At 33.9% G+C, this 19,832-nt stretch overlaps 1 protein-coding gene across 8 annotated transcripts in view; it reads right to left on the bottom strand.

Annotated features, from left to right (window-relative positions):
• SUCO (SUN domain containing ossification factor) overlaps positions 1-19,832 on the bottom strand; it is a 92,843-nt gene that overhangs the window by 56,519 nt on the left and 16,492 nt on the right. For all 8 annotated transcript variants that reach the window (XR_013174095.1, XR_013174096.1, XM_077156989.1 and 5 more), the window contains exons 2-6: positions 6,183-6,291; positions 4,448-4,552; positions 1,901-2,055; positions 477-614; positions 94-244 (exon numbers count right to left, since the gene is read on the bottom strand). Coding sequence is in view for 6 of the 8 variants with exons in the window: in XM_077156989.1 (XP_077013104.1) it covers positions 94-244; positions 477-614; positions 1,901-2,055; positions 4,448-4,552; positions 6,183-6,291 (658 nt within the window). In the remaining 2 variants the exon portion in view is untranslated. The remainder of the gene's footprint in view (positions 1-93; positions 245-476; positions 615-1,900; positions 2,056-4,447; positions 4,553-6,182; positions 6,292-19,832) is intronic.

Raw genomic sequence — 19,832 nt, 5'->3', positions numbered from 1 at the left:
GCAAATATGGTTAGCAAATTATCACAAAATTAGCTAATAACCAAAGGACATTGCATAAAAAGGTAGGAGATGGAGTATACATTATGTACATACCTCATTTTTTAAATTATCTGAAGCAGTCAATGCAGATTTCGTATCACCACCACCCTGTTTGCTTGCTGAAACTTTTGAATCAAATTCGGATTTTGTTATCTTTCCTTTGCCATGTGAAGATGACACATTCTCTATATGCTGGCCAACGAGGCTATTTGAAACCAAAAGAGATACTAAATAAACATATGTTTAGTTGGATAAATTTATAAAATCTAAATTGTTAGGTTATAATTATCATATATAAAGTAAACCAAGGAAGAAGCACAACAGAACCAGGTTTCTCTCAATCATCAAGGGGAATTAAGTATGCCTCAAACTACACTCCAACATGAGACTGTTGTTCCTAAAGAATCACATACAGGACAAACAGCACCCACACCCACCTTTCAGGTGGACTGACAAAAGAATGTTGTTCAACTGGAGCATTTACATCAAGGACTTCACCAACTTCACAATCAGTTTCAGACTGCTCAGTTTCACTTGGCTTAACTATGGGGATAGTACCAGGTTTTTCTATTTCACTAAAGAAAGAAACAAAAAAGACAATCTGGTGATTTAATTAATTTAATATAAAGTAAATTCAAATAGCCATTAGTGACTTCCAAAACATAATCTAAGCCAAAGAAAAAAGAATGCTTTATCAGTTGGGCAGAATGCTTTCAAGAATTCACTTATTTTAAATCATGTAAAGTCAACTGTGGACACATTATCTATTAGTGTTCTCAGCTTCTAAATAAGTAATTACCAAATTTTAAGACAAAATAATAGTTTATAATATTCACATCAAAAATAAGTTTATACTAAATGTACTTTCTGTAAAGTTTAATTTATGTCTGTTAGTATACATATACCAATTTTACTAGGTTAATATTGTGCCTATGGTATAAAAAATCATCCATTATCTAAAGATTTATAACAAAATTCTAAAGTGGTTATAGAATTTCATTAAAATATATATATATACCCTAACATTTTCCCATCTTACTTCCATTTCACTAAATAGTCATGTTTAAAATAATGGGAGAATAGGACATACCATTCAGATATATATTACCTCGCTTTATAGTCTTTCTGAAAGTATTTAATATTTAAAACTTTTAAATACATTTATTATTTCTAAACTTTCTTCTGTTCTCCTGCCCCTTTCAACCTACATTTTAGACAAGAATAAATGTTTAAAAAGTGCCTATAGCAAAAAAACAGTAGTAATAATAAGTGATATTAACCGAAACTTACATATTCTTACTATGTAACAGATAATATTTTCTGCAGTTTACATATTCACTCATTTGAAAAAGGAAATGCTTAATGTAGTATATTATAAGAAGGGCATTTTGTTTTATTCTTTCAAATGTGGCTGAATGGAGCTAAGAATAGATAACAGATTTTCTCAATTAAGGAAGCCTTAAGCTTAAACACTCTGAATGCTTATTAACAAGTTTGAAAAAGTTAGTTATTCAAACAAACACATAACTGAGTGGAATAAAACAGTGATACATAATGGAAACTAATAATGTGACATTTGAGTTTCTAATAATTATAGGGAAGATTATTTTAATAAGAATTGTTTCTTAAAGAGGTAGAACCTCACTTTACGGACACAATGTAGAGATTTCATGCTTAGAACTCATCAACTTCAATTAAGGTAGGCAGCTAAATAAATAGACTTGTTATATTATAATAAAACACAAAATACAGGCATTAAAACTTAGATATGCTACATAGCTTAAACTTCAAGCCTCTTTAACCTATCAAGAAATTTATATAGTTAATTGATGAGATTCTATTTTTTTTTTAAATGACTTACTCAAGCTTTGAGATTGGAGTGATCTCTGAGGTAGATGAGCTGGAAATGTTTTCAATGTTTTCACTGTCCACAACTACACTGGAAGAATCTTCATGTACCTCAACTGTAGGGAGTGTCTCAACCACAGGTGGGCTTAACTTTTTTGGCTCTGTTTTCTGTTAAAAAAAACAATTATATTAAATGTTGAGTTAAAAATCCTCTCTTTATCTGATCAGGATTTTATAGAATGTATTTCTCAAGAGTGACAACGTAAAGAATGTTCACTAAAGAAGTACATTTATACCTTTTCTTCCAACATTACCTCCCTAAGGAATTTGATTTACTTTACCTTAAAATACAGGCTCTACACATATTTCATGTCATTTCATAAACCAGGACAAAGAGCTTGTCTCTATTTCATTTGCTATGTCATATGAGGACTTACAAATACTTCCCTCTTACTATAATTAATGAATGCTTTTAGCAAGACAGAAATCCTATAGAGACATACAAAATAGTACAACACATAGTTCTTGTCTCTGAACAGCTCACTTTAGGAGATAATGTCTATCACAGAACAATATAAGACATATACAAATAACATCACAAAGCTGTAAACAATTTCCTCTGCTCGGGCATTGTATCCTGCCAAAACACCATCTGCAACCTACCTAGCACCTACTTATTCTTTTGAAAACTCTATCAACACTTCATCCCCCACAACCAAACCCATAAAATTAGCCATCTCTTCCTCCATGCTTCAACTGTTCCCTGTAGAGACTTCTGCTATAGCATCTAAAGCACCTCAATTATTTATGTCTCCTTCCCTTCATCAACTAAACTATGAATACCTTAAATAAGAACTATGTTTTACTGCTCTGTATTATGTTCCCAGTGTCTAGAATAGTATCTAACACATAGTACACATTTAAATGCTTACTAAATATCAAATGAAAGATTTTCATACTCCGTTTAAGGAAAAAGGAGATTATAGACTATTATGACTAGAATATCTAGGCTTCTGAAGTAAAGGAGGGTTTGGACCAGCATGGGAACAGAACAGAAAAAAAACAGGAGGCAAAGAGTCAGAATACAGATAATTTAAGGAATTATTTACATTAGAATGGAAAATTCACAAAATAAAGCAAATAGTAATATGCATTTTTATGGTGGAGGCCTTGAGAAAAGGACTATCACATAACTTAGGTCTGTTAATAGCACTATCTAGTAAACAAATAAGCGAGGCAAATTTTCCAGTAACCATATCAAAGGAAAAAAAAGACACCAGTGAAATTAATAAAATATTTTGTTTAGCACAATATATTCAAACTATTATTTCAACACATGAATATAAGAATTAATGAGATATTTCACGTTCTTTTTTTTTGTACTAATGCTCCAAAATCTGATACGTATTTTACAGTTAGAGCAAATCTCAATTTGGATTAGCCACCTAGTACCTAATGGCTAGTAAGGTTTTATAAGATACAATAAATGCCTCAAAGCATTTGAGCAATAGTTATCACATGGTAAAAAATAACTGAAAAAAATAACAGTTAGGACTTCTCAAGATAGTAATAACTGGGAGGGTTACAGAGATCATATAATCTGGTAACCTGCTTTTCTCTTGTTCTCAAACCTTTGAACAAAATCCAATAAAAACAACACTCACTGCAGTTTCTATTTTAACCCATTAAATTACAAAATAGCTCTGGCTGTGTTAAAAAAAACTCTCCCTCATTTTAGGCTAGACTTTGTTTTTGTTAATATTTGAGATATCTAATTTTTCCTTTCTCCAGAGGAAATGTCTCCAATAGTTTCAGATATGCCTCAGCATTTATTATCTTTCATACAATCTGGTGTACAAAATGGAAAATATTTAGGACTTAATAAGAGAAAGGGAAGATACATATTTCAACCTATTATTTATTAATTCATGTTCCACACAAAATGATAAATCATTAATTATCAAAAAACTCTATATTCTATACGTAAATACCTTCTTTTGTTGTAAGTGAAGCAGGTTAGAAAAATATTTTCCGAGCCAAAATGAAACAAAATCTTAACCTAATAAGTAATAAGGATTTACATCCAAATTTTATTACAACGATATCAGTCACATTTATTGTAAAATTTTTAATATTGCATTTTTCTCAAAACACACATTTCATGGCATTTCATAAACCAGGACAAAAAGCTTATTTCTATTTCATTTGCTCTTTCGTATGAGGACTTATAAATACTTCCCCCTTGCTATAATTAATGAATGCTTTTAGCAAGACAGAAATCCCATAGAGACATATAAAATAGTACAACACACAGTTCTTGTCCCTGAGCAGGAGATAATGTCTATCACAGAACAATGTAAGACATATACAAATAACATCACAAAGCTGTTAATAGGTGAATAGTGTTAAGGCTTGTTACTGTTATCAGGTGACTAGCCTTAAGGCTTGTTGCATGGGAGTTAAAAAAAAAAATGCAGAGTATGGTGACCAAACAGAGGTTTTCTATCTTGTAAAGTAGTTTGAATGGGTATATTATAAAAATCAAAGCAATATAGCTTACTTGTACATCCACAAGGTAGTCATCTTTTAATTTACGTTCTTCTGGAGGAATAGACACATCAGAACGCACTTTTTCCAACAATTCGGTAGGTCCCTCTCCTTCATCCTATATTACAATAAAGAAAAGAGACTGACAAAATTGTTTCGGCAAAAGCTTAAAACAATATGAAAGACCATCACTTTCTATACTTTACAACCAAAAAAAGTCTTCGAAGCATAACTTTTAGTTGCTTACATGTTTATGTCTATCTCCCTGCATCCTTCTACTTGCCCCTACACTTAAAATGTAAACTACATAAGTTCAAGAACCTCATTTGATTTAATAAGCACTATACTCCTACCATGCAGCACTATGTGTTAGGCACATAGTAAAATGTCAATAAATATATGATGAATGAATATACATACAGCACTTTGTCACAATTCTCTTGACACTGATTAATTTTCAAGTTAGCATTTCAGATACTCATCTCTTCAAATGTCTCTTGTAGAATATGTTTCATAAAAGCAAGATTTCTATTCACCTCTGTTTATTTAAGCCTATATAACAGATTTTAGGTATCTAAATATTTGCTGAAAGTTTTATCCCCATAATACTCTACTTAAATTCACTGCTACAACATTCAGTCTTCAAATTTCTCATCAAAGAGATTTATGTCTGAGTCTAATAGACTATAGTGAAAGCATAAAATGATAGTCTTTTTAAAGGGAGATGGAGCAACAATCGCTAAAATTTTAAATGCACCATCCCAGAAATATGGTCTATATGCCCTCCCCATTCCCCACCAAAACACCCAAGCAGATAAATCTAAGCAGATGTGTGTACACACACACACACACACACACACACAGAGAGAGAGAGAGAGAGAGAGAGAGACAGCTGTGAAACAATGCAAAATTTCATTAAAGAAATGGTTTGTAACTTATGATGTATACCCACAATGGAATAAAATACAGCCATTAACAATATAGTGGCATGGAAAAGTATCCATGAGATATCATTGGGGAAAGGAAGGAAATTTGTACAATATTTAAAACATTTTAATAGGAAAAAAATTACTTTTTTTTATATGTAATATAAGTATATACCCACAGAAAAATATCTGAAAGTTTACACAACAAACAGTAAACTACGGATCCTTTGGAGAAGGAATGAAATATACATAGGAATACTTTATAGTCAATATAAATTACTTCTGTCACTTAAATACATTGAATTGAGGGGGCATACAAATTTGGTCAATTTTTCATTTAAAATGATAAAATCATAAATGATTGAGACCACCAGGTTTTTTGGACTCCTTTATTCAACCCACCTGATTATATAAAATAAACTACACAGCAATTGATTGCAGACTCTCCCTTTAATCCTCATTTCAAATAGCTTTTCATCTATAAAGCCTGGATTTCCGTGGGAACCCCTTAACCATTTGGAGTATAAAAGAAGGAAGCCACTAACTAGCTTTCACTCTGAATAGGCACTAATTTTTTCTCTATTGTAGGACTCAAGACATTATGACAGTCTAAATATAAGCAACGAGAATAAATACACAAATACCTAGAGCTATCCAAATTTCAGTTACCTGAGTAACTCCTCAAATTATAACAAGGATACATATAAGTCTCCCACCAAAATTTATGACATAGTATTTCTGAAATTATTTTTCTTCAGAATGTTCTGCGACCATTTTTGAGAGATGACACACAAATTACAGTGCTAACTTTATTTAAGGTACCTTTTTCTGGAAATGTATGTCTTCATTTTCTAGGACACAACTGTGATCTTGAGAGTAATATGATGAAGCTGAAGAACTCTCTTTACAACATACACGCCAACTGGGAAGCCTGTAAAATACCCACCACCACCACCATGAAAAAAGGAAGAAGAAAGAAGGAAAAATATTGTTAAGTCAACATATTCCCTACCAGGACCCAGAATCTGAGGCAATTATACAGACACAGATGGTTCCTAACCTAAGGCCCTTAAGAACTTAATGTAATTATGAAGACAAATGTGCATAAGACAGAGTTGGTTTTTTTTTTTATTTAATGCCCAAAGAGAAACATAAACAGTGTTATCACCATTCCAAGCAAGGCATTATGAATTCCATGAAAATAAAATGGAAAAGATGTCACAGTAGCAGCTTTGGATAATTATCACAGATGAAACAGAGAAGTTGTTAAAAAGCAAACCTCCTCAGTAAGTACCAGGTGCCAGTGATACACAACATTATACCAAATATTGAACAAATAACTCTAAACCTACCTGAACTGTTTCAAAGCATATAAGTAAAGCTTCCAAATTATATTTATGCAGGGATATATAACCATAATACAAAAAGCTAACTGAAATAGCACATACTCAAATGAAAACTACAGAACAATAGTACTTATGAAATCAGATACAAAACTCCTAAAGAAAAACAATAAAAAAGAAAGACTCTAAGATCATCCCAAGGAATAATACACCACTGTAAGGTACAAGTAGAATTTAGCTATGATATTTTAAAATTTAAAATTCAATATAATAATATAATATTCAAAAACATTAAGGAAAAATAGCTTATAATTATCTCTATAGTCACTGAAAGGCACTGATTTCTCAAATCAATACTAAAATAGAAATAGATATTTAATATGGGAACATGCATACACATTTCTAAACATAACTAAAAGTACTCCTACATAGATGTGAAACAAGAATGCCCATTAATACTAGTATTAATACTATGAAAATAAAGGAGGTACAAAAGTGGGAAAAATGAAACAGTAAAATTATCATTAGTTGTAGATAATGAGATTATATAGGTAGAAAATTCCAAAAAATTCCCTTTTCAAAGAATTACTAGGTAGCAGGATGAAACATTAAGAGACAGAAATCAACAGACTCTATATTCAAAACATCACCACCGGTTATAAGGGATAATAGAAAAGTCCCCATTTACCACAGAAATTATAAAATACCAGGATATGAACATAGCAAAAATTGTTCTATAAAGTAAAACTATTTGAATTTGCCAATACTTGACTATTTTTTTTGAAGTAATTCAATTTCATATGATTTAAAGTAATATATAAGAAAACTACATTCTGAGAAGTTTTTTAACTTACTTTTTAATTAGGTAGGCTGACTCTAAACTTTAAATTAAAAAAAAAAAGCCAGAACAGCAAAGAAGATTCTGAAATGAGGGGACCAGACCTATGAAGTCACAATAATTACAACAATAGGGTATTGAGATGAAAGAAACAAAGGGAATCCCCAGGGTGTGTGTAAAGAGAAACCCCAGGATAATACCAGTACCCAAGGAAAAGAAAGTAACCAGGCCAGAAAGGAGGTGACCAGAAGCCCCCAAAGAGACTAAACAGGAGGATGAAACTGATAGAGCATTTGATGAATCTCTGAAAGCCTCAAGTAGAGAGTTACATAACTGGAAAGGATTTTGTATTAAAATAGGAAAATGAGCGAACTTAATAAACTAAATAAATTTCAGGAAAAAATGAAAAAAATAGGACAGAAAAGGAAAAGTAATTATATTTTACAACCTGGCTCAGCTATGAATAGCATTTTATAGAGTCATAATAATATAAAGACTGAATACTACTCTAATCCAAATTATAACAGAAGCATGCAGTTAAGAAAATGAATCTGATCATCTACTGTAGAAAGCCAGGATTAATACAGAAAACTGATATCACAGTAAATATTTCTGAGATAAATAGGTAAACAGTAAATTAATTAGCTATGAGATGAAAGCAGTTCCCTTAAGAGAAAAGAGGGAAAGGGGTAGGATAAAATGACTTTCTGCATAATAAATCTTTAGAACTAAGTGCTTTTTCAAAATATACATATTATTTTTGACAAAAAAAAATAAAAATAAGAAACAAAGAAGGAAACAAGCAAATATTTTATTGAATATGCTACCATGTAGGTAAGAGGGTTATTTGCTTGTATGTGCATAAATTTCTCTGGAAGAACTTAAATTTAGAAAGAAAAAGAAAAAAAAAGAACCTTGGTTGCCTCCAGGAAGGAAAATTAAGTGGCTAGATGATAAGGGGAACAGAAGGTTATTTCTCACTATACGTCTCTTGAATTTTGAACCATGGGCATATAATGTATTTCCAAAACTTGAAGGAAAATGTAAAACATAAGTAAAAATAATATTTAGTGAAGCTTTTTATTGAAAAACATTTATGTTACATATAAAAATTTACGTATACAACATGATCATAAACATATATATATTAGGACAACAAAAAATCTGGAAGGAAATATCTAAAGCAGCAGGTATGGGAATTTGGATGATTATGCCCCCTCCTTTTCTTTAATGCTTTCTATATTTTCTAAATTTCTACCTTAAGCATGTGCTAGTTTTATCATCAAGAAATGTATATGTATGTGTGTATGTACAAACTCTAATAGTCACATCAATGTAAAAAGATGGTCAACAGACATTAAACTCATGATCCCAATATTTTACTGTCATAATCAAACCCCATTACCCTAAATTCTGAATCTGGGGAATTGTATGTTTAAGGTTAATTACTTCTATTATTCCAGGTATTCAGAATATCTGGCCTGAACAAGATGATGTATATAAATTGATCTGCTCTGGCATTAATATTTAATACTTTCTTTACCTATCTACCCTGTTCCAATTACACCTTTATCAATGGTATCACTTAAATACCTCTAATGTATCAGTCTCTATTTAAGGACAGATATTAAAGTAGGCAGCCCAGTGAGTTTTTTAGTGGGCAGAAAAAATAGTCTCCACAGGAAATCCAAACGCTATAACAGATTTTTCCCTGAATGAACTTGCCATCTGAGCAAACAGAAGGTATGTGTTGGGGATTGAATCAAGATGCTCTGTAAAACATGTTCAAGTCTTAATCCATGTTCCTGTAGGTATGAACCCGTTGTAAACAGGACCTCAGAAGATGTTGTAACTAGTTAAGATAAGGACTCATTTGTGAACAGGATCTTTGAAGGTCCTTTTTAAATGAAGCCAAAGTGAAACAGGATAAGCCTTAATCCACATGACTAGAGATTTTATAAGACAAGGGACATTCAGACTATTGAGCAGAACAAGAAGCTAGAAAGAAAAACCATGTGACAGAGGCAGAGATGCAAGCCAAGGAACCCCGAGAATTGCAGCAAGCTGGCACCAAAACACTACAGTCTCCTGGGAAATGCACTGATTGTCAAGACCTTGATTTTGGTATTCTAGGCTCCAAAACTCTAAGACAATAAATAAATTCCCATCGTTTAAGTCAACCAATTGGTTGGTATTTCCCATAGCAGCATTGGCACTCTAAGACAGTATGTATGTACAAATTACCAGAGAATCAATCTGATAAGTGTCAGTCTAAGAAATATTAGAAGATGGAACTGTAATAGACGACCTTAACATTCCAAATAAGAAAAAGCCCAAAATAGATAAAAATTATCACCAATTAAAAAGAGCAAAGAAAAATTTAAAGCACCAAAGTAAAAGGAAATACTCCAAACTTATTCCACCTCTACTGATGAAGGATGACTCAATTTACCAGGGACCTTATTTTCAAAGTGAATCAGAACCAATGGATAACACTATATTAACTTGATGGTACTCTGCTGCATGACTAAACAGGTCTTACTTCATGCTATTTCAGCAACTCCCTAAAACTGTATTATGAAAACCACAGCCTTTTGAAATAAGTTCCTAGATCTGTAACAAACTCAATATAAAAACTCACATGAAGATTAAAGGTAATCTGTGAGTCCCTAACACACTTCCCTCACATCAAAATCACAAACAATCCTTATTTCACTGTTTGTAAATTGATTGTGTGAAGATATGTCTGTACATACACTTCAACTCCTCTCTACACTTTCATTCCTCTTCTATAACCATCACTACTACTCTCTCCAACTCCCTCTCTTCTCCAACATACACACACACAACTCAAAAAAGGATCTGGCAAATCCCTTTTAGTCAACCTCTCTTCACTAATGTGGCATGGATTCACTATTTATATAAAAAGGTTAACTTACAGAGTATCTATAATTAAATGTCTTGTAAAAAATCACATCTGAGTACCAATTTAGGAGGCCAAACTTAACACACTTTAGTGATGCAAGTGTATCATAAATGCTATTATTGTGCTTATTAAAAAGATCACTAATGAAAGTCTTGGTAATTACAAGTACTAAGCAGTTATAAAATACAACAAAGATTCTTCAATAAAAAAAACAGCCATTTGATGTCCTGAGCAAGAAAAAAATGTTTAAGGCATTAGACAGTTAATCTGTAAAAAAAATGAACCAAACTAGAATCTATATTGCTGAAAAATAGTCTTTAAAGATGTATTTGTGTTGAACAGATCTTAGAATTAAAATTTTTCTTTATACAAGGTAGAGTTAAAATGGAATTTTGGGGGTAACAATGTACTTATAACTTTATCAAGCCATAGTTATACAAATGTTCTGCCAATCAAATAATGATTTCTGTTTACATTCAGGAAAGGAATGCACATTTCTTTTACATTCTAGAATGTATACTCCTTTTATATTCTAGAAAGCCCAGAAAGCACATGGCAATTATTCACCAAATATCAAGTAAATTCTTCTTCCAAACTTATTAACAACCAGCTTTGACTTAAAAATATGTGTATGCATATGCTTATAAGTACTATACTTCAAAAGTAAAGTATTCATATGAAAAACAAAAACATTTTCTGGGTGGGCATTTCAGGGGTGAGGTGGCAGTGGCAGGGTTAAAACTATCACCACATCTAGCTTTGTGTTGTCTTTAACAGAGAACCAGAAAAAAAAAAAAGACACAGCTTCACTGACTTTCCAAGAAAAATGACAACAGTTTTATACAACTGATTAGTTTGTTTTCGTTTTTTCAATTTTGCAAACAGACAGGGAAATCCAGCTACAAGACATAAGTACTTTTTCTTAAAGTAGGAGGAAAAACCTGAAGCAACCATTACGTCCAATAACAAAATTTCATGAGGAGAAAATAAAAACAAAGATGACCAGGTCAAACATCAGTTAATATAAAACTGAAGTGATATAATTAAAAAAAAATTAATCTAAGAGGTGAAATTACCACATAACTTCCTCAAAGCCTTTATCATAATGATTTCAAAATCTCTGGCCTCCATCAAGTAATTATTAGGGTCTAATGTGAGATGGGAAGTAAAAAATAAAATAAAATTTAAGCCACAATAGCATTTCAAGAACAAGCCTAGTGTGAACACGGCTCTTTTTCACTGTTGCATCTTTCCTTCAAATGTTTACTAACCTCTATAAAAAATGCCCAAAATGCATACAAGGAAGTGAAGTACCACTGTATCGGTTACACTATAGTGTCAAATCATAATTACTACTATAGTTAATAGACAAGAAGTTTCAAGCTGTGTCCACTAGTGCAGCAGAATTTGGTATTCGAAATAACTGTTAATGGAGGAAAAAAGATAGAACTTTAGAAAAGGGATCTAGTAGGGAGGTCTTTTCACTCTATCATGAAGTCACAATACCAGAGGTATGGTAAGAACTTGCAAAAGTGAGTGATATTTCAAGATACAATCAACCATCTGACAATCTACTAATTGATTTAGGATTATGGTTAAAAGAATGAGTAATAGAGTCACAAAGTCTATATGATTTGGACAAGTACATTCAACAAGTATTTATTACTTCTCTGTGTCTGTTTCCTCATAATAAAATTACCTACTTCATGGAACTGTTTTGAGGATGCTATACAATAGCTTAAAGTGCTTAGAACTGTGGAGACCACACAGAAAACATTCAATATTAGTCAATCTAATGTCCATCAGAAAGAAAATACTTTTTAGATTCTAAGAGAAGGGATGAAAATAGGTGACGTTTTTACCTGAGGAAATTGTTCAGAAAGAATAACAAACTAATGGAGGCTGCTTCAAGTAAATTCTTTACTTTTGAGCTACCTCTAAGTGGTTCTTTCATCCTCTCACTCACTGCTGATCAGACAAAGTTATTATAAAACGGTTTCACACACAGACTTTTGTCCTTCTAATACTTCTACAACATTCAATAAATGGTTAAATAAAAAACCATATTTTGGAGATTTCTATTTGCACATGAGTTCTAGGTCAATTTACTTGATCATATCGTTAAATGTTGTGTTTGGGTTTTGACAGGAACAGAATTTTACTGAGGTATTTAAGTCAACTGGGTGGTTAGACCAGTATCTAGCTATGGAAATGCCATTATATAACTGCCTTCAAAAATGTGCTAAATGAGATTATAGAATGCCTTGGTTTTAAAATATTCCACCACCCCCCCGAAATTACTAAGCAAAGAGTTACATACAACATTATAAGCACGTTTTAATACAACAGCAAAAGCATGAAGCATGTATTACAACAATATTCTAAATTAAACCAAAGCTTATTCTTGAAAAATGTATCACGGTTATGTGAGATGTTAGCATTAGGTAAAGACTGATGAAGGAAACATGGGAACTCTTTGTACTATCTTAACAAATTGTAAATGTAAAGTTGAATTCCAAAATTAAATTTATTTTATAAATAAGCACAATCCCCTAAAAGAATTGAAACAGGTACACAAATATATATACAGGCATGATCACAGCAGCACTAGTCACCACAGCCAAAAGTAGAACCACCTGTGCTGGTATGAAAGTGTTATGCACCCCAGAAAAGCCATGTTCTTTTAATCCAATCTTGTGGAGGCAGGCCTGCTGCTGGGTGGGAACTTTTGATGAGGTTATGTCCATGGAGATGTGACTCCATCCATTCAAGAAGGGGAGGTCTAAATTCATTTACTGGAGCCCTTTAAAGGGAGACATTTTGGAGAAAGCCCAGATGCTTAAAGACAGAAAACACCCTGGGAAATGATAAGTTAAGAGAAACTCACACTTTGTCTCCAAGAAGCTAAGATAGGACCCACAGATGAGTAGAGAAACACCCTGGAGATGCTAAGAGAAGATCCACAGGACAAAGAAAGAAAGCAACTGGAATCAGAAACTGAAAGCAAGAAAAGGGAGCAAGGACCAGCAGACAATACCTATGTGCCTTCCCAACTGACAGAGGAGTTACAGATGGCAGTGGCCTTTCTTCAGAGCCCTACTGATGCTTTGATTTGAACATTTTCATGGTCTTACGCTGTTAACTTGTAAACTAATAAATTCCCTTTGTTAAAGCCAAACCATTTCTAGTATATTTCATTCCAGCAGCTTTAGGAAACTGAAACACAACCCAAATGTCCATCAACGGATGAGTGAACAAACAAATTTTGGTATGTGCATACAGTGAAGTATATTATTCAGCTATACGATGGAATGAAGTATTAATACTACATGGATGAATCTCAAAAAAAAAAAAAAAAAAAGCTAACTGAAAGAAGCCTGACAAACAGCCACATATTACATGATCCCATTTATATGAAATATTCAGAATATGTAAATCCACAGAGACAGAAAGCAGATTGGTGGTTGCCAGGGGCTAGAAGGGTGAGGGGATGGGAAGTTAACAGGTTAATGGGAAGAGAGTTTTCTTTTGGAGTGATGAAATGTTTGGGAACTAGATAAAGACGGTATTAAACAATATTTTGTTATATTAATCAAAGTACTCAATGCCAACAAATTGTTAACTTAAAATTGGTTATTTTATGTCATGTGAAATTTATCTCAATAAAAATCATATGTACAATCCATGAAGGAAAAACTGGATTTCATTAAAATTTTACATTTTTCATCTTCAAAATACACCAGGACAAGAATGAGAAAGCAAGCCACAGACTGGAAGGAAACATTTACAAAGCATGTATCTAACAGATTTGTTTCAGGAATAAAGAATTCTCAAAACTTAGTAAGAAACAATTCAATTGAAAAACTGAACAGGGGTGGTCGATGGTGGCAGAGTTCTCGCCTGCCATGCCAGAGACCCAGGTTTGATTCCTGGTGTCTGCCCATGCCAAAAAAAATAAAAAAACTGGACAAAATATTTTAACAGACATATCACCTAAAAAGACATACAGGTGGCAATGAGCACATGAAAAATGCTCAACATCATCAGTCACTAGGGAAACGCACTTTAAAACTATTATGATGTCATTATACATTTATCAGAAAGGCTAAAATTAAAAAGACTGACCATTCCAAGTGTTGGTGAGGATGTGGAAGAACTGTATGATGGTTAAGTTCATGTGTCAACATGGCCAGATTATGGTATCCAATTGTCTGGTTAAACAGGCACTAGCCTGATTGTTATTGTGAGGATATTTCATATACTCAAATCATCAGAAGTTCACTGCATCAAAAGCTGATTATGTCTATAATCAACTGAGGAAACTGCCCTCCACAATAAGAGGTCTCATCTAATCAACTGATGGCTTTGAAAGGAGAAGTGATTATTTTAGCAGTCAAGAGGGAATTTCCATCTCTACTTCAGCCAGCCAGTTTTTCCTGGGGAATTCATGTAAAACCTCCACTGGAGTTCTCAGCTTGAAGCCTGCCTTATGGAATCTGGACTTGGCCATTCCCACAGTCGCATGAAACAATTCTTATAAAAATCCTGTATTTTCGCTATATACACACATCATCTGTTTCCCTAGGGTACCTGACTAATACAGATTGGAACTCTAAAACACTGCTGTGTTTCTAAACATACTGTGTTTCTATTTCATTCCAAAATAATGAAACCACTTTGGGAAACAATTTGGCATTTCTTAAAAAGTAAAACATACACCTACCATATAATTCAACCATTCCAGTGCTAGACATTTATCCAAGAGAAAAGAAAATACAAAAATTCACATTAGCTTTGTATTTTGTATTTTAATAAACAAAAACTGGGGATAAAAACACATAAATGCTCATCAACAGGTAAAAGGACAATTTGTACATTCACACAATGGAATACCGCTCAGCAATAAAACCTACTGATATGCACAATAACAATTTTGCCTTCTGAACCTAGGCATTCATTCCTTTTGATAACATTTGTATACAGACATTCATTCCTTTGTACCTGTAATATTTTTAAAAAATCTAATAACCACTAAAACTATATGTAAAAATATTTTATGGAAATTCTAGGCAAATGACAGATATTTGTGATTAAAATAGATGAATATCACATAGTCTCTAGTAACATATGTTAAATACATTTCTTGTATTTGGAGAGTGCCTAAAAAAAAAAAATTTAAAGATAAAAAAAACACTTCAGGTATAGAAGGAATGAATGTCTGCATCCAAATATATGATAGTAAAGGCATGAATGTTCAAGAGCCATATACTAGGAACTTTAATCTTTTCTTAAACATGACTGATTTCATTTCAAAATTATATTTTTATATATTTTTCATGAAGGAAGGTTTTCAACACGGATGGATACTGGCTAAAGGTTTTCTTCCAGTGGCAACCTATGATCTATAATATTGCTAAGCATTTTGCTATTTTAAAGGGTGTGTTACAACTATGTATTTCAAAAAATAATAATAATAAGTTAAGACTTAAGTGTTAGTATATAAAGGGGATCAATCAGTTCCTACCAAAGGGAACAGGAGATAGACTCAAAAAAAATTTTTTAGAAGATCTAAAAATTCAGTCTTGAAGTGCCAAGGAGAATTTAATTAAGAAGTGAGAAAGCATCCTTTAATGTGAAAGTAACAAGGGAAAACACCATTTTTAAAGCCAATTTCTAAGAATGACAGCTTTTTACAACTATTTAATACAGAAATACTGAACTAGTAATCTTTTTTTTTTTTTTTTTTAGCATGGGCAGGCCCTGAGGATTAAAATTAAGCCCAGGTCTCGCACACGGCAGGTGAGAATTCTGCCACTGAGCCACCATCACACTGCCCTGAACTAATGATATTTTAACAATTATTTTAACAATAAGATTATTTTTATAATCTTATGAAAGAAATTCAACTGCAATAATAAATTTCTGAAGGATACATTAATATGCAATAAAGAATACAGTAATATGCAAATGAGCCAAGTCTAATAATTGGCCGGAGAGACAGAAGTCAAACTAAACAGGGGTCTACCAAACTTTCGAGTTAGATATATTTCCTCTGAGTTATACTGAAGTAACCAAACAAGAACTTAAGACTATCAGTAAGGCCAGATATAACTTTAGCTACATAAGGCCTGTTAGTAAATGTTAGGCATAATTTTCAAATCATTAAAAAATTGAGTAAAAATAGATTAGATTAATTAAATAATTAACAGATTACTAAGTAGACAAAACCTAAGGAAACATGAGAATTATATTATATATAAGAAACAAGCTCAGTCAAATATACTGAAGCAAATAGAAATTAAACATTCTTTTCAATTACACAAGCAGTATCTCTCAAATATCGACCATATACTAAAGTCTCAAAGGAGCCTCAAATTTCAGACTCAAAATTTAACAAACTATATTATCCAAATATATGAAACAAAATTTCAAACAGAAAGATAGCTAACAATATTCCAAAACTGGAAACAAGATATATATAACTAAATAACCCTTCAGTTAAATAGGAAATAATAAGTTCACACTATGAAGTATTAGATCTAAAGAGTAAGTAAGTATCAAAACTGGTGGAATATGGAAAGATAACAGCGGGAAAACTGTTTGCAAAATATTAGGAGAAAAAAACAAAAAAAAGAAAAAGAAAACATTAGGAGATAAAGACTGAAAAGGAAACAGCTAATCTTTCAACTTAAAAAAACAAAGACCATGGAAACTACTGAAAATCAAATGTTCTACACTTCAAAAAACTGTCAAAAAGGTGAAGAGGCAACCAACTCAATGGGAGAAAATATTTGGAAATCATATATCAGACAAAGGCTTGATTTCCTATATATACAAAGAAATCACACAACTCAAAAACAGAAAAATGAACAACCCAATTATAAAATGGGCTACAGATATGAATAGGTATTTTTCTGAAAAGCAAATACAGATGGCTCAAAAGCACATGAAGAGATGTTCATTTTCACTGGCTAAAAGGGAAACGCAAATCAAGACTACAATGAGATACCACCTCACACCTATGAGAATGGCTGCTATTAAACAAACGGGAAACTACAAATATTGGAGAGGATGTGGAGAAACCGGGACACTTATGCACTGCTGGTGGGAATGTATAATGATGCAGCCAATATGGAAGACTGTTTGGAGGTTCCTTAGGAAACTAAATATCGAGTTGCCCTATGACCCACCCAGCAATAGTACTACTTGGTATATACCCAGAAGAGCTGAAAGCAATGACACAAACAGACATCTGCACACCAATGTTCATAGAAACATTATTCATAATCACCAAATGATGGAAACAAACCAAATGCCCATCAATAGACGAGTGGATCAACAAAATGTGGTATATACATACCGGGAATTTTATGCAGCAGTAAGACAAAACGAGGTCCTGAAGCACATGACAGTCTTGAGGACATAATGCTAAGTGAAGTTAGCCAGATATTAAAGGATAGATATTGCATGAGTTCACTTTTATCATCAACATAAAGGTATAACCAGAGGCTTATAATACAGAAGACAGGGGACTTAGAGATACATAAAAGCTAGAGATGGGTGAACCGTTAGCTAATGAAGCTGAACTCCAATGTAAGGGAATAGATATGAGCGAAGGTGATTCTCTAGTGGGCCTAGAAGTAATATTATCATTTTGAAGATGAACGAGATTGAAAAGCATTGTATAGACCTATGTGTCCCACTGACTCACACTAGAGATGTGAATGAGTTCTTGCAAAAATTATTACAAAGATATGATTTTAGTATAGTGTTTAACTCCAGGGTATAGGGGGAAAACTGCTATTGCATGCTATGAGCTATGTTCAAAAGGAAACCATCAGCACTGCCACAGCAACAGCAGAGGTAAATAATGGGGTGAGGGACAAGAGTTAAGAGGAGGTTTAGATTTCTTATTTGGTGAGGGTGTGTTTATTGGTTTTCTGTTTCTTGGGAACAATGAAATTATCTAAAATTGAGAATGTTGATGGACTGTGGACTTTGGGCCTTCTACATGATGCCTGATGAATGCAAGTGGCTGAAGGATGCACTGACAGAGAAGTAGACTGGCGAATGATGGCACATACTCATCAATGAAAACTGTGCTGGCACAAAAAGGAACAATGTCACGAGGCATGCAACAACGTGAATGAACATGTGGGACATCTGGTGAGACAAATAAGGCAGAAACAAAAAAACAACAATGGTATGGTCACCTTCAGACAATGCTTATAAGAAAACAGGGGCCTAGACTGTAAGCTTTTAGAGCAGACACATTAAGTCCAGAATGGTGATTATTATTTCTGGATTTTGAGAGGCTGTTTCATATATATAACCTGATACTTACAGATAAGAATGAAGCCGAACAGGTTGGGGTTAAAGTAATTCAGAACATAGGGGTAAAGAAGAGAGCATCTATATTTTAGAACCACATATACTCTTTGAGACCAATGGAGGAAAGGTTTATTTGATCTGGAACTGTAATTTTCTATAGCGCATGATCTAATTCAACCTATCTGTATAGTTCATTTGAACAACTGAAACACAGGGAGCACAGAATAAGAAAGAGGTCCTTTAATCCTGTATAGATTATTGTAATGCCTGGAAACATCCTGAAGTATATTAAGTAGATAATCAGAAAGTACTGGTAGGTCTCTGGCGGCTTCTCCTTGCGCAGTCGGCCGTGCAACTACTAGGTGAACTGAAACAGTGCAGAACAGCTCCCGGGGCCACGGCAGGGAATGGACACACAGCGTACTCCAGTCTGGACTGGCTAGTCTGACTGCGAGACTCGGCTGCGGTGAGATCCCCAAGCGGTGTGCGATTTCCCGAGCAGCGGCCGCTGTGGCGGCCGGAGCTCCTCCCTCCCTCCTTCCTGGGCTGGCTGAGAGTCTCGGAGAGGCAAGTTTCCCAAGCTGAGGTGGCCGGCGCCCTTCTTTTGCGGGCGGCTTCCTGGTCCACCTACGAGTCTCGGATCAGAGGGCTACCCAAGCGGTGCTGGCCCTCCCCCGTGGGCGGCTTCCTGGTCCAATGGGGAATTCCTCAGGCCGCGGCGGCCGGGGACCCACGTCCCTCCCCCACGGGCGACTTCCTGGTCCGGTGGTGAATTCCCCGGGCCCGCTGTGGCCGGCAACCAGCCACAGGGTCCCATCAAGCCGCGGTGGCTGAGGCCCCCACCACGCGCGGCCCCCCAAACCAACTGAGAGAATTGGATCGGAAATCCCCAGGCCGCGGAGATCGGTGACCGGGGGGATCCCTTCCAAACACGTGAGACAAACGTGTGTCACGAGCGCCACCTACTGGGCAGGATAAGAAAAACAGAACCCAGAGATTTCACAGAAAAATCTTACAACCTTGTTGGGTCCGAC

Source organism: Tamandua tetradactyla, chromosome 4, assembly GCF_023851605.1.
Source record: "Tamandua tetradactyla isolate mTamTet1 chromosome 4, mTamTet1.pri, whole genome shotgun sequence".
In the NCBI taxonomy this organism is placed as follows: domain Eukaryota; kingdom Metazoa; phylum Chordata; class Mammalia; order Pilosa; family Myrmecophagidae; genus Tamandua; species Tamandua tetradactyla.
This window is presented reverse-complemented; position numbering and strand designations above follow the sequence as displayed.